Here is a 16,652-nt window from a genome sequence, read left to right on the forward strand (position 1 = left end):
TGCCACGAGACCCACTAATCCCATGATATGCCTCGTAATCTGATCACCGATATGAGCGCGGGGAGAGGAAGGAGGGAAGGAGGGAAGGAGGAGGAGAGGAAGAAGCGGCGGCGGCGGCGGAGGATGAAATGCAATCAGAGAGGAGGAGGAGGAGGAGGAGAGGGATGCAAGAGAAATGTGTTGCAGGAGGAAGAGAAGGAAGAGTCGGGGTGTGGGCTGGAGCAGAGAGGAAGAAGAAGGAGGGGAGGAAGGTGGGTTGTTGGAGAGGGAGGGATGGGGAGGAAGGGAGGAAGGGAGGGAGGGAGGTTTGGTTGTGACCTGATTTCACCACAAAGCCACAGAGAAGTGGAGCAGCAGCGACTGAATGTAGTGTCTGCAAACATCCAGCTGTTTCGGTTCACACATGTGAGCAGATACCTGCAGTGTGACCTGTTCACCCACACGGGGGAGGTCCTGTTCCTCCCCGACTGATCCGTGAACACGTTTCTCATCGTCTCTCTGTTCCCGTGCACCAAGCCGCTGTAATAAATCCAATAAATCCGGCTCTAGAAGCTCAGAGGGCGGCTCGGCTCCTAAAACGTTCTGGTCATTCAACGCCACAAACTCTGGGTTATTCTCTCTGGGATGTTTTCCTCCGTCTTGATGCCGTTGCAAGGAAACGTTTATCTTCTTTTTGTCGTTTTGTCTTTTACTTTGTTGTAGGTGTTTAATCAAGTTGGTCATATTGAATGAGAATCTTCTTTTTAGTAACAGTAGTATTCAAATCACCACTAAAACAGAGGACGAGGAAGAAAATGACGTTTTGTCTCGACAGAGATTTAGTTTTTTGGCACCTCTGACACAAGTCAACCACCACAGAAGAAGAAGAAGAAGACGGAGAAAAAGACAAAGAAGGAGAAGGAAACAACAAAGAAGACAAATGAGACTTAATTCCCCCATTTATACATAAATTATATATAAGTGAAAACAATAAAATCAACCAAACAAACACAAGAAGAAGACGAACACAAAGACGAAAAAGTCAAAGAAAAAAACGAAGAGGAAGACAAAGAAGAAGACAAACACAAAGACGATCAAGTCAAAGAAAAAGACGAAGAAGAGGAAGACAAAGAAGACGAAAATGACGAAAGAGAAGAAGAAAACAGAAAAGGAGATGATGAAGCAGACGAAGAAGACGAATACGAAGACGTTTTGACGCTACCGATAAAAACAAATACGCTTCCTATAACAAAGGTTCGACATACGCACATAACTTCACACTGAGCCTTTTTTTAAAGAAAAAAAATCCCTAAACAAAACATAAAAACCCCCTGAATCTGTCCCGATACCGACGGGGACATCCCTCCTCCTCCTCCTAAACGCTGCATCCTCATCACCACCTCATCCTCTTCCTCTCCATCTGGACCCTCCTCACCATCTGTGTCTTTATAACCTTGTCTACTTTTTCTTCTTCTTCTTCTACTTCTTTTTCTCCAGCGTTCTTGGCTGAGGTGCATAATGGTGCAGTACAGAGGAAGTGGAAGTGTGATGCTCGCCCCCCCCCCTCCAGTCTGGCAGAGCCTCTGTAGCAGCCCTACACTCTGCAGTGCGCTGGCAGCCACAGCCACAAACACACATCCATTACGCAGCTGGAAATCCGTCCCCGCGTACAGAAAACAGCGTCTGGATGTGGGACATTACAGACGTCTGGCTGCTGCAGGTTTTCTAATGAGAGAAGAAAGATAGCAGCCGAACCCGCTAGTCATTAAATCCTCCGCGGTGTTTTCTTTTCTGTGTGTTTGTGTGTTTGTGTGATGATGGACGGAGGGCGAAAGGTCTCGTGCTTCACATGATCGACCGACAGAAGCTGTAAACACGGCGAGTTGTCGTTTATTGGCCGGTTATTAGGGCAAATTAACCTGATCTGAGGAATCGACTGGGCTAAGACACGATGGAAAAAGCTGAACAAAACGATGCTTTCATTCATTTATTTGGTTTAATTTTTACCCCAAACGCAAGAGTAGACTTTCCGGATGCGTTCAATCCTGATTCACAAGGTCCCAATTTGATTCAGAAATATTTTATTTTCCAATTTATTACTGTCGTCTAATGCTGTCGTCAGTCCCAGAGATTTGTGACATTTTCCCTGATCTTTTACCTCTAGTTCACATCTGGCAACGTGCGTTTGTACATTCGTCAGACTTTCTAAAATCCCAGCGTTACACAATCGTTGCTCTGTGCAACAACACAAAGATGCTTTTCCTGTAAACCGTCCCCTTAACCTCCTGAGACCCAAGCATCTTCATTTCTTTACGATATGATTAAGATCTTTAAGTATTTGGGGTTAGTAGTATGAAAAATAAGCATCATTTTTGATCTGGAAGTAGTTTTTTGAAAGAAATGATGTGAAAACAGGAATTATTTCAGTCTATATTACAATTTAAGTCATGAATACTTGTTAGTTTGTCATATCAAACTAGAAAAGTTAATAAGCATAAATAACTAACAAGACAAAGGCGTCTAAATGAAGCAGAATAATCTGCCACAAACCTAAAACGTAATGTCCCCATATGAGGACGCTGGGTCTCAGGAGGGTTAAAAGACACAAATTTATTTCTCGATTTTTCGATTTAAATCGATTTTTCCCGGCAGAAATCTGGTTTCGCAAGCAAGAAAATCATAAGATAGAAGCTAAAATTGAAAAGGCGCCATCAGGACTGAATGAAGGTGGAATTTAAAAAAAAAGTATGATGACAAAGAAGAGCTGCACAAAAGCAAAAAACATATTCAAAAATGTGAAACTAGATGCTACAAATCTCTGGAACCATTAGTTTTAGAGTGAAGTGAGATACAATTCAATCCAACTTTATTTATAAAGCACTTTAAAACAACCACAGACTATCAAAGTAGAGATCGACTGATATACATCGGACCCGGGCAGCCCATACATTGTCCCATTGGAAGCTACTGGAAATTAGCAACTTTTACTTTCTGACCCTAAAATCTTTCGGGTTCAATGAATGTTCATGTTTTTGGTAAAATTGAGACTTGTAATATTTGCTACGATTGTGTTTTTAATCACGTAAACAAAGGGAGAATGAGCAGTATCGGCTCCAAATATTGGTTCAGAAAAATCTAAAGACGAGTAAAAGACATAAAAAAAAATAAAACAAAATTTAAAATATATACAAAATTATAAAAATATGATCCGAATAAAATAAAATTTCAAAGCGGTTTCAAAGCGGTTTTGAAACTGAAATATCTCCAATTGGGAAACTACGAATCGGAATAAAATCTGAAATCATCAACACAACGAATCCCTGACGATGTCGTCGTGGAGCTGGAGGCAAAGTGAATCATCCGATCTGTTTGCTGCCATTCTCAAGCTGTGACTCTGACACCCACCATTGAATCCACACAAACCGCAACCGCCCCCCCCGCCCACTCAAAAAACGCACACATCTTATGTCACAGATCGCACGACTTTAAACATATGCATCCAAAAACAATGGCGACACGTTCACGGTTGAGCGGCTACATTCAGAGATCAATCCCCAAAGAGCCGCCCAACGCAGACACGAAAAAAAAAAAACAAAAAAGGAAAAAGCCATTGATCCGGCTTGTTGTAGTAGGAGCATTGTCGGTGTATATATGTGTGAAATCTCTCTTTCTGTTTGTGTGTGTGTGTGTGTGAGTGTGTCACCAGTCAAACAACGAGACGATGACAAAGTCGCCCTTTGATGAGCACGACCGTGTCGTCTTTTGTGTCTGCGAAGTGAAGACACACCTGTGGGCTCGACTACAAAAAAAATAAAAAATAAAAAAATAATAAAGTATAGCACAGTTTCTGTGTGTGTGTGTGTGTGTGTGTGTGTGTGTGTGTGTGGTCACAGGCCCTTTGTTCGAGGTGGTCACGTGACTCGTCTGACTTGGCGGCGTCCCCTCCCCTCTGCACTGCGCCACCATACAATAAAACGCAACAATAACAAGAAGAAGAAGAAGAAGAAGAAGAAGAAGAAGCAGCGACGCCACGTGTGTGAATTCAAGCGAATAAACACTTAATAGAAACTTTGCTTCACGAGCAAAACGCCATCTTTATTATTATTATCAATTAATTAATTAATTAATTGATTGATTAAGCCAGGCGTGAGCCATTAGTGATGATGGAAAGAAGAAAGAAGAGAGAAGGAGAAGATGAAGGAAGAGAGGGAGGTGGAGCGCAGGGAGGGAGAGGAGAGAGGGAGGTGGGTGGGAGGGGGAGTGAGGCGGAGGGGGGTTTGTGGTGGGAGGTGGGATGAGGTCGGAGGGAATCGATATTGTTTTTTTACGCCGATAACAAACAAACATGGCGGAAAGAGACCAGATTGTTGTTGTTGTTGGCGAGGCTCGTGGCGTCCCCCCCCCCGTCCGACCTGAAACATGTTTAGACGAGAGACTGACGGGTGTAGGTGGGGGGGGGGGATGCGAGCTAAAGGAGCTAAAATTAAAAAAAAATGGCGAGCGGAGGTGGAGGTGGAGAGAAAAATAAGGGACAGAAATCGATTGGTGGCAGCAGGAGGAGGAGGAGGAGGAGGAGATGTATAGAAGATGAAGGTGAGGGGGGGTTTAAGGGGGAGGGGCTGGTTAGGTCCCAGGGGTGAGATTTCCTCTCCTCTACATTAGGGCCGTCTGACAGTCAGACGACGACTCGGTGGATCTAAGCGCCGATCCTATGTGCATGTTAATTACAGACAGAGTAAATAGGTCTGACAAGGAGAAGAAGGGCACAAAGGAAGCTCAGGTGTTTTCCCCCCCTCCACCCTCCACCCACCCCCCCTAAACGCCCCCCCCCCTAAACGCCCGCCTTGTCAAAACAAGTCAATGGATTCATCGTCCGCGATGGCCCTTTAATTACAAAACACGCTTTAAGATACGGCCGCGGCTAAACACACGAGCGTCGCGGTCGTGTTTGACGATATAGTTTATATCGTCGCTGATAACAATTTCCCAGGAAGAGCAGACAAACAACGAGAGACGGTTTCTCTGGGGATTTTCCTGCCTCTGGCTCTCGGGCACAAAGCTGCTTACGAAAGGGCTTTTGTTCCTCAATGGATTTTTGTCCAATAACAAAAAAAAAAAAAAAAAAAAAGAAGGTTTGGATTGGTGCAAATTAAAGTCATTCTAAAAAACTTTTTTTCTATTTTCCAACATTGTGTGGTCAAACTAGGGCTGGACCAAAAAATAACAGTATCATAGTATTTTTGTTGTTTTTTTCATGCACACAACATTTTCTAGGCTGCAGTAGATTTGACTTAGGGTCTATTTTACTGTGATGATGAGTAAATATTGTAGAATAACTCCACACTAGTAGTAAAACAGGTTTGCATGGCCTTGTGTTAGCGCTGCAAGTTTAGTTTTTTGTTTTGTTTTGGTCAACGTTGGAATATTTTTTAAACTAACACGACTTCATCTGTGTATTCACGATCTTCTCATTCTGAATCAAATATGTTGGTGTATTAAAACTTCATGTCCTTAGGTCAGACTCTGTATATTTGTGAAGGTTTTCTGAATTTTCTACATTTCTGCATAAAAATGACTGAAAACTTCAGTGGATTTTCACACAAGTCCTGAGTGTAGACAAAAAAGATCGAAATCAAACTAATTAAACAGAAATGTTAATACTTCAACTGATGCTTCAGGTCCTTCCTCAACATTTCTACTGGATTAAGATCAGGACTTTGACGTGGACGTTCCTACACATTCATCTTGTTCTTCTCCTTTAACCGTTCTTTTACGGGAAGACATTTGTTCTTGGGCTCGTCGTCGTCTTGATGCATGACCCAGTTTCTCCTCACATGTCCGGACGTTTTCTCTTATAGTTCACTGGTGTAACTCAGAGACGACAAGACGTCCTGGTTCAGAAGCAGCAAAACAGGCCCAAACCGGGACTTTTTTACCAATATATCGATATATGGCAATATATCGCGATATTTTTTCTTCCGATAAAATATCGATTTTTAAAAGTAAACGTCATGTTTCCACCAACACTTTTTCTGTACAAGTGCAACAAATTGGAAATGGATCATTTGTGTTAATATTGTTTTTTTTTTTACTCAATGCATGTACATACATACAACGTGCATTTTAAGCTGCATTTAAAATTTCTCAGTGAACTATGTAGAATATCGCAATATCATAACATCGCAATAATGTATCGTGACTCGAGTATCGCGATACGTATCGTATCGTGACTCAAGTATCGTGATACGTATCGTATCGTGAAGGTTCTGATGCTGGAATATGGCGTCGTTTCATCTCCAGATTTAAACCAAACTATTCTACTTTGATCTCATTCATCCACTCATCATTGTCCTAATAGTCTTCTGTCTTGTCCACATGATGTTTCTTAAATTGCCGACTTTTTAATCCTTGCCGCTCTCATTTTTATGCACAACTATAGATAAAAGTCTGAAGGGGCCAAACCTCCTTTGTTGTTATTATGCAACGCAGCATAATAATAATAATAATAATAATATGTTCTGTGGTGGTGTAAGGACATGAAAAAAAAGGAAACCAGGGGAAAAGGGAAAGCCACATTTTTCTTGTAGTTAACTTTTCCTTGACCTCACTGAAACCATCAACAGCACAAAGCAGAACAACTGGACTAATGGTCTCTTCTTCCTCGTTTTTCATACCCTTCCCTTCCCCTCTGCTTTCCATCCAGCAACCGCCGAGCATCCCCCAGACCACGGCAGCGTTGGTTCCTCTAAACGAGTTTAGCCTTTATTAGTCTGTCAGAGAGAGAGAAAGAGGGAAGAAAAACATTCTTCCCCCCGGTAGCAGGTCGAGATATTATTCATCTATAATTGGTAATAACCCTGTACCCCCCCCCCTCCCCGAGGCGGCTCAATCTCAACTGAGTAATCACTGCCATCGCCTGCTCTGCCAGAAACAGCATTATTAGGTCGATGGCACTGTCTCTACCTCCGCCGTCTGCCAAGGAGGTTTATTATCCGACAATATATGGTCTTACTCTCGTGCTCCTCTTAAAACCACAAGGTGCAGAGGGAGCGAATTTATCCCCCACGTCCCAAACTACTATCAAATATCTCAGCATCCCGGACAGAGGAGGCTCCGAAATGAGCTCCAGTGGGATCATTTGGGCTGAAGCTTTATGCTTTCTTTTCTGTTTTTTTTTTTTTTTTTTTAAATTGCTTGAGGTTGCTTCCGTGTTGTGCAAAACAACTTTCACTTTTTAATACTTGTCTGTCACCGCAACCATTTCCCCAGCTCAAATACTTTCACACTTTCTCTTTGCAAACCGATACGGAAACACAGTTCAAGCCGTGCTAAAATAAACTAAATCCAGACTATGCTACTGTATTTTATTTATTGCCACGTACGCCCCAACACACACGCAACAGACATTATAAAAAAAAAAATATACAAGAATTAGGGCTTTATCTGATTTTCTGGTCTGTTCGGATTAATGTTTGCTGTCAAGATGCGTCTCCTCCACTGGAATAAGATCAACAAGCACTTCTCGATATCAGAACATCTCAAAAGATCAAACCTCTTGTCTTTTGGTAAGAATCGAGCTTTACCTGAAGTCTGACCGTCCGTTCGAGTGGATTTTCCGCGACTTGGGACGACCACTGACACGCTCCGTTTCCTGCATCGTCTCGTTGGAAACCTCGCGAGAACAGATTCGTCATTAAACGAGATTACGCGAGGAAGAGGAAGATCGCGAGGACTCGTCTGTCTGAGAGCAACGTCAGGCCCTTAAAGCTGCCTGGATTCACAAAGTACGACGACAGAGAGACACGAGCTGCACAAAAGGACGCGTGATTTAATAAATTAATAATGAATTGGTGCTGAATCGAATCCAATCAGGAACGACCCGGCTCGAACAAAGAACACGTCAAATGTCAGGACTGAAATAAAGAAAGAACTGCTTTAAATAGAAAAGGAAATCTAGAGACGAATAAAGTGTATAACTCAGATAAATGCAACATATATGAACCACGCATGGAGCTGAACAAATGGTGGAAGAAATCGACTTTCTGACAATGAAACAGTCTAATTTCTGGACCAAATTGTGCGTTCATGTGCACAGGATTTAGCCTGTGAACGTTTTCTGATGAGAGGATTCAGATCCGAGCATTTTATTAATCGATATCGGTTCTTTCGAATAAAGATTGATTCGACAACGTCAGGGCTTGAAAGCTGAGTTGGATTCACAAAGTACGAGGACAGAGAGAGACATGAGCTGCACAAAAGACACGTGATTAATGAATTAATGAACTGGTATTGGATCAAATCCAATCAGGAAGCCCCGGCTCGAACAAAGAACATGTCAAATGTCAGGATTTAAATAAAAAAAAAAAAAAAAAGAACTGTTTTAAAACAGAAAAGGAACTTTACAAACGAACAAATCGAGGAAGCGATTTACTAACTGACAACGGAATAATCTAATTCCTAAACCAAACTGTGCGTTCATGCGCACAGGATTTAGACTGCGAACGCTTCCTGATGAGAGGATTTTATATTATATTTTATTAAATCGACATCAATCCTTTCAAATAAAGATTTGTAAAAAGAAACCCAGCCCTAATGTGCCAGCAATGAGCTCTTATCTCGAGTTTTTTCACGCCCACAAATACTGGAAACTTCCAACCTTTTCGGGAAACACCCGAGGTAACGTAAAGTAATTACGCCAACACCGATTAGTTTATCCGGAGATTAAGCTTTCGACTGAGCTTGATTTACCGTACGTCATAATTTTTCAATTATAGCAAGGACCAAAATTACTCCAAACAGCAACTATTCAAAAAAAAAAAAACTCCAGAGGCACATAATGAGATCATGACAGACTGAAGCGCTGGGGTGGAACAGAGAGTGACCTTGCAGACTAATATTTCATCAGCTAACGCTAAGGGCACACCTGCCTCACAGCTATACCCACATCTGCCAACGCCTTTGAGCTTCATCCCTGTGAGGGGGCAGCGTCAGGGGACGAAAGGAAGGGAGGAAGAAAGAAAAGGGGAAATAAAAAAAAGCGAAAAGAACAACAGAGCCTCGTGTGGGCTTCAGAGAGGTACATTTCAGGGAAAACTGCACTTTGAACACAAAACCGCATTAAAAAAAAAGAAAAAAGAAAAGTGTGACTAAGAAGGGGAAGAGCAGCGAAGCGATGGCACCGACGACAGGAAAGCACCTACTAGCTGGTAAATTTCCCCCCTTGACCACGAGCGCCGAAGAAGCGTCAACTTTATGATCAACTAGGACACCGATAAATAAACACAACAAAAAGTGAATCACGCACGGCTCACGGCAGAAAGGAAGTGGCATCATGCGCTCAAGACGGCGGCGGCGGGAGAAGTGAAACCGCCGCCGAAATACAACGACCCATTCACCATTTCTCATGAAGTCACCGGGTTCTCCAAGTTAAAATCATGCAAGCATCCGGCCACAAGCGTCTATCTAATGCACGTCAACCGATGGTAGGCCAACATGTTAACTCGTGTCTGAACCTTATTTTTGACAACATGAGATCATGGACGCACAACAACTTGTGTGTGTGGGTCACACTTCAGCAACAGTAAAAGTACAGAAGTTCCTCTAATAGTTAACAGTGTCCAACTGACGGCTGGGTCTCTAACAATGAACAAATAACCGTATATTTTAAGTCATCGTTGATGTGGTAGTCAGCTAATTATAGATGCAGTAACACCCACGTACCACAGGAGGCAGTAGCTATATTTGAAGTGCCACATGAGTCAAAACAACGGAGCGCTTTAGCATCATGGTGCAAAGAGGGAAAATTTTAAGGGGAAGGTTTTTAAATATGCAGTAGAGCAAAATACAGGAGAGGGGGCTGCAAAATGCTTTAATATTGACTCGTGAAGAATAATATGTTGGAAAAATCCATTGTTGGGACGGTTACGCTAAATTTTTCATGTGTGTACGGTGCAGTTTTTTTGTTAATTTGCCCAATAAATGGAAATTTGGAAATAAAAGTCTGCCTCCAATAACGGCCAGAAATAAATAAACAAAATAAAGACCCGTGCCACTATTAGAGGAAATACGGTATCGGCTTGTGTTGCTGTGTCTCCGCAAGCGACTGCACATTTAATATCGAGCAAAATCCATGAAACCATCCATCAACAATAAATGCTTAAACGTAGAGACGACGCATCTCCACTTCCTCCCGTTGGACAAAGAGGAGCTAATATCTTTTTAGCCACCAGGGGGAGCTCCACATGCTGGGAGCTGTCATGGCGCCCATTATTTTTTTACGGTCTATAGCAGCGGTGGCTAATTTTAGCTCAGCGGACCACATACAGCCCAGTTTGATTTAAAGAGGGCCGGACCAATAACACAATATAATTTTAACCCAATAAATGACGACAACTGAGCAGCTAGGTACTTTATTTCAACCATACAGTGTATAAAGATAGAGCTCCCCCGGTGGCCGGCTGCAGAATAGCAGCCTCCATGTTACTGAGGCTCGTCTAAATTTGTAAAATGGCGGCGCACCGTTTCCCTGGGAAAATGTCGTCCGCTTCGCCCGATTCAAGGAAGTGGGGACGCGTTGTCCATGTTTACATAGTCCATAGTATCATCTGCAGGTTGTCATTTGCATATACGTACTGCGCACTGTGTTACCGTCACACGCCCCTGAATGTCCACAACGTCTGCTGACGTTTATTAACCAATAAATAACTTCAGACGTTTCCCTTTTTTTTTTTTACAGCACAAAGAAGCACATTTTAACAAACTGCACGATTACGAAGCAAACAGCGACGAACAACCGGACATTTCTTAAGTGCTGTTGTTGCAAAAGTGCAGTCAGTAAAACTGTGTGAATTGTTGGAATAGCAGTTTGTTTTTATTGGAAAAAAAATTGCAGTTAATGTCTTCAGTGGAATTTTTGCATTTTTTTTGCAAATTCATCCCTCATCCCTGTTTTTCCAAAAAACCTGGTTTTTCATAGCTGAACTGTGTCGGCTCCAAGTTTTAGTCCAAACATTGACATAAATTTGTTTTGCAGAACAAATAGCAGAATCTGCACAATTGCTTTTTTTTTCCTCTAGAGATTCGCCTTCAGCCCCGAGGGATGTCAGTTTCCATAGGACCGACCTTTGACCTGGTGTTACAAAGCACGAGGGGGGGGGGGGGGGGGGGACGATAATAATAAACAGCCCCTCCCCTCCCGCTCTCCTCCATACCATCAAACGACCGGGACAAAGGAAAAGAGCTGACCTCAACTGTCCTGGAAACGTGCACGTGTGCACGAAAAAAACAAAACACAACAGTGGGATTGTCAGAACCAGGATGGCCCACTTTGAAACTAACCCCAGAAAAAAAACAACAACAACTGAGCTATCATCTGATGCAGCTGGCTCTGTGCAGAACACACACACACATAAAAAAAAACCTACAGATAAAATGGTCAGATGGTGAAAAAAAAAAAAAGAAAAAGAAAGAAAGAAAGAGAAGCAGCCAATCAAGTGACCGCCGGGGTAAAACAAAGGGCTATCTGTAAAAGCCCTGGACTTCATCCTGCCTCTGATGAGGGAACTTCGATCCCCAGGCGGGGCCGCGGAGACGCTACAAAGCTACAAAGCTACAAAGCCTCCCGACGTCGTCGCAGCCCGTTAAAGCTCCCACTTCGATTTCGGCTCAACGGGGAACAGCTGAACCAGCTGCTGACCACACAAACGTTCGGTTCGAATGTTTTACACCCGTCTTATATATGTGTGCTGATTTAAAAACCGTAGATAGATATGATCTGAAGGCTTTTTTTTTTTGGCGCACGTCCAACCACACCCATTGTGTCATGCAACAGCCTCATGGTGTATAATAGATACGACGTGTGTCTGTGCAGGGTGGCGTGATGCAGTGAGAAGAAGTCAGCAGGTATCGAAACAGGTGCGAATGTGACGCTAACACTTAGGGCTTCGGTGAATCTGTGAAGGGTCACATTTATTTACAAGTGTCTGGGTTTCTGGTTAATGAATTTATCCAGATGTTAGGGTAAGGTTTTAGTAAACAAAAACATATTTTATATATAGGGACGGGTTCTGGTAAAGGTAGAAATCAGACCAAAAAGCAAAGCACGTTTCGAATCGGTCAAAAGTTTGCATGGACATCACCTCAAAAGATGCTCAAAGGAGACACTGTGCAAAGGAAGCAACACCTGGAATTTGATAAAAACCCAGAAATGATTTATATCGGTTAATTTATCTCTTAGTCTTACTTGTATTTATATCATTTAAACTAATATTCTTTTCAACTTGCACGTCACAAACACAAAAGCACCGTTTTTTTGGACAAAGTTTGCATGTTTTCCATTCTTCAAGCACCGGTTTTGGACGGATATCAGATAAACACTTAACAATGCACCACACACACACACACACACACACACACACACACACAATCAGGCCACTGTGATCAACAAATGGATACACACTTCTAGAAGTAGCTGGAAACTTAAGGATTTACGTGACTGCTGCCAGCTGGAGCGCGGAGGAAAAAAGTGTCAACATGGAAATTTACCACTTCGGACGACCTGAGTCTACGAACCCGTTTAATTAAAAACCTTCTGGTATGAAAGAAGCTACAGAAGCAAAAAAAAAAACAGCACATTTCTTTGTGTTAACCGTGTGTGTGTGCGTGAGCGGGTGTGGACTCACCCATCCTCCCTGGCTCTGGATCCAGGGCTGGATCTGGTTGTCCAGGTAGACCGTCATCCACTCCACGATCCGGCCCACCAGGGGGCTCATCTCCTTCTCGACGCACTCGACGCACAGCGCCCCGCCGAAGGCGAAGAGTCCCACGACGCGCCCCCAGTTGACGCCGTCCCGGAACACCTCGTCCATCACGTTCTCGAAGCTCTGGTAGGCCGTGGCCGGCGTGATGTGCAGCTGGCTGTGGAGGTCGCTGAAGGCGCGGGCGTAGCGCAGCTCGAACTCGTTGGCCGTGTCCCGGAGGGCCTCCTTCACCGCGTCCAGGTCCGCCGTCGTCGACGGCAACCGCTGATGCTGCTGCTGCTGCTGCCGCCGCATCGGGGACGCCGGCGGAGTCCCGGGACTCGTGCCGTTAAAAGTCCCGTTGGCGTGCGTCTCTGTCCGCTGCTGCTCGCCCCCCCCGTCAGTCCTGTTCGGAGGCTCGTTGAGCACCATGTGGTTGAGGGGAAAGTTTCTCTGGGAGAGTTTATATCTAATGTAGAAAACCACCAGTTCTCTGTTTTGGGACATGATGTGGGTGTAAAATGTGTGTTTGTCTCTTAGCTCCGGGTCCGTCTTTTCTGTTCCTCTCTCGGCTCGGGTCAAAACCTCGCTGCGTTTGAGTGGACGCACGCACACACTCCCGTGCCAGGATTTCTTCCCGCGCGTTCCCCTCCGCTCAGACCACCATGGTCAGCTGACGTCCACAGGACGCTCGGGGGGGTGGGTGGGGGGGTGGGGGGGGTGAAAACCAAACCTACACAAGGCTGACAAATCAGCTCAGGCCCTGTGGAAACAAAGAAAGAGAGACAACAATGAAAGGTCAACGTCTCTGTGTGTGTGTGCGTGTGGACTTTCAAATTAAATTCGGACAGGTGGGGTCAAAGTGCATCTCTCTAATTGGGCTTTTACATATGGAGCAGATGGCGACGATATTAATGAGACGACGACGGTGGAGCTGGTGTGTGTGTGTGTGTGTGTGTGTGTGTGTGTGTGTGTGTGTGTTTAGAGACAAAGGGGGAAGTGGTGTGAGGAAGGTGAAGAGAGATCAGAGACAGTCTGGCTTGAAGCTCGTCGCAGACAGTCACCATGTCCTCATCAGTGACCTCCTGACCTCCAGTCTGAGCAGATAGGCGCCTTGTTTATCTCGTCCATTGACCGTGTGAAGATGGACGACCCAAAGAATACCAAGAACAGCGCCCCCAGTGGTCGGCTGCAGTACAAGTCACCTCCTCCGTGTTAATAATAATAATAAAATGTGTCATTTTAGTTTGTTTTGGACACTATAGAGATACTAAAGTGACATAATGGTGACAGCACAGTGTATAAACCACCCTGCAGCTGGTGGAGGTGGAGCAGAGCGTGGTATTAATTTAACAAAAAAAAATTGCGAGTGAGTCTGGAGGAAGTGTGGTCAGGACCAGCCGGATGACTCTGCCCCACGTGGCTCCAGAGTCGCGAGAAAGGCGCCCACCACAGCGTGTGCCATCGCGTTTACACCGTCCATAGCATCACCTGCTGCAGGGTTCTCGCTCATTTGCATATGCATACTGCACCGAGTTAACGCGGGCGTCGCACACGCCCCTGAATGTCCACAAGAAAAACTGGTTTTCTGCCGACATTTCCAGCGTCCAGCGAGTTTTTCGAGCCACCGTTACTGTGTGGGGAAAATAAATCATGAAGGAAGACTTCAAAGATTAAATCAGGCGACTGCATGGAAGCACTTCACTCACCAAGTCAGTTAGAAATTACGCAACCTGGATGTTTTGGCGAAGGTGGTTGGCAGTGGGTTAATATTACAAGACTGGTATCGGATCAAGGGCGGCAAAAAAAACAACTCAATCACTTTGACATCCCTCCAGGTAACGAATCAAACTGAAATATTCCTTTTTGTTTGTTTTTTGCTTACATAAAAACAAACATTAAAAGCAAAAAAAAAAAATCAAATGTGCCTGTTTTCTGCCAGTTAAATTGCACCTATTTAATATTTGCATCTTCTTTTCATCTCCTGCCTGCTTCTACCTGCTGCCGCCGCCGCCGCAACGCTGGAAACTTTCCCCACAGCAGGATAAACACACACATTTTCTTTCATTTTCTCCTGCCATCCTGTCCTATCATCCTGCTGCAACGGAGGTTTCTCAGTAAATTTAAGTTGAAGTGGGTCCATGTCCCCGAAAACAAAAAGACAATTTGACACTGCCACAGCCCCTCTCATCCATTTCACTGGTGAAAGAACAAAAAAAAAAAAAAAAAAGAAGACGTGGGAGGAACAATCTCTGTGATCATGTGGGAATCTGACCTTTTCCTCAAACAAAATTGACATTTAAGCTGATAAGTGCTGGGAGCTAATAATTAGGGTTCAATGCAGACAGATAGATAGATAGAGAGAGAGGGGAGCTCCATGCAAATACCGCAGGCGACATTACATAATACACAACTAGTCATCGTCACAGCACAATAGAAGCACGATTCAGCGGCTTCCAATCATAAATATATATATTTAAATGTATGTATATAAACAGACATCAAGCACATGATTTAGTTCATAATTAGTATTATTAAAACAGAAGCGGGCTCGTTAGTGCAGATAAAGACCCGAGAAGCAGCAGTGTTTACAAAGCCACATGGTCCCCAGCTACCAACACGTGGCTAGACGTAAACATCACACAAGCCAATGTCGGGGAGCTGGAATATAGCACCTGAACGCAACATTTCTAATCGTCCTTCTTTTTCGATTTTTTTTTTTTTTTTTTTTTTTGTTTAAAGCTAAACACTGGCATGAACTCTAACTTAGAGTCAGTGTGTGTTGTTTATTACGATGGAATCTGGACTGCCACGATAACAACATCATCAACGCTGCTCGTAAAATTGATCCCTGTTGTAAACGACTACACGATATAATAATAACAACAACAAGAAGAAGAAAAAGAATAAAGACTGAAAACAAAAAAAACCTCACCAATAACGCGGAGGTGAATAGTAAAATCCGAAAGGAGTCCGCTCGTCCTCGGTCAAAACGTGTCCAGTCTGTTCGCCTGTCTTTTCGCACTAACACTGTCAAAACCCAAGAATGTGGGATAGTCACATTGTGTGTACATATGCGTCTACGTCATCACGTATCTTCCCACGTCTCCCCTTCTCTACGTCCAGCCTCGTATTACGTAACGACACATTCACGGTTCGTCGGAAACGATACCGTCTAATCGCAGGATGAACGTTAGAGCGACAATCGCTCACATTTTATTGTTTTACCTCTTTCATGACTTTACATAAAGTCAGCTATAGACCCCGTGACTTACATAAATATATATAAATTATTAACTAACTGCTTCATTTTTTCTTTTTTATTTAAATAAGATAGATAATACACTACCGGGCCAAAAAACAAACAAACTAAAAAAACAGTTTCCACCTGGATTTAACTACAGGAAATAGGTAGGAGCCTCTAATAATAATATTAATAATAATAATAATAATAAATACTGTTTGGGTGGTTATCTTTCTGCCGGCAGCAAGTTATTTAACCCCAATTGAAGCAATGAGCAGGTTCACATTTTTTTAAACAACCATGTGGAAATAAACCTAAGCAGAAACTACTAAAAACTTGGTTAAGAACTGTCCGAGGCTGCATTATTAAAAACTGGAAGGATAGTGGGGAACCATCGTCATGGAGGAAGGCAGATGCAAATGATCAATGCAAGATCTTGGCGAAAAAAAAAGCATTAAAAAACGGTGGATGAAAATAAATCTTGTGACATTACAGAGGCTTATTATGGGGAAAAAAAAAATGTGATTATGCTGCTGTAATCAGAGCTAAATGAAATATTAAAAAGTGAGTGAGTTTTACGACATTGCAGTGAACGCAACACGAGAGTCCTCCCAGTCTACTGTTATAAACACTACCGGACTGAGGGACCTTTAATCGCACAAAAAAATGGCGACGCCTCCCCTCTTCTGCCC

The 16,652-nt window shown here is 43.4% G+C and overlaps 1 protein-coding gene across 3 annotated transcripts in view; it reads right to left on the reverse strand.

Annotated features, from left to right (window-relative positions):
- Positions 1-16,652, reverse strand: part of bcl2l1 (BCL2 like 1) — a 34,643-nt gene that overhangs the window by 17,414 nt on the left and 577 nt on the right. The window contains exons 2-3 of one of the 3 annotated variants that reach the window (XM_047603548.1): positions 15,652-15,746; positions 12,660-13,479 (exon numbers count right to left, since the gene is read on the reverse strand). In XM_047603548.1, coding sequence (XP_047459504.1) covers positions 12,660-13,223 — 564 coding nt within the window. In that variant the 5' untranslated portion in view covers positions 13,224-13,479; positions 15,652-15,746. Of the gene's footprint in view, positions 1-12,659; positions 13,480-15,651; positions 15,769-16,652 lie in introns of those variants that run through there. The other 2 variants (XM_047603555.1, XM_047603563.1) reach the window with 2 other exon arrangements.

Source organism: Mugil cephalus, chromosome 1 (assembly GCF_022458985.1).
Source record: "Mugil cephalus isolate CIBA_MC_2020 chromosome 1, CIBA_Mcephalus_1.1, whole genome shotgun sequence".
Classification (NCBI taxonomy): Eukaryota; Metazoa; Chordata; class Actinopteri; order Mugiliformes; family Mugilidae; genus Mugil; species Mugil cephalus.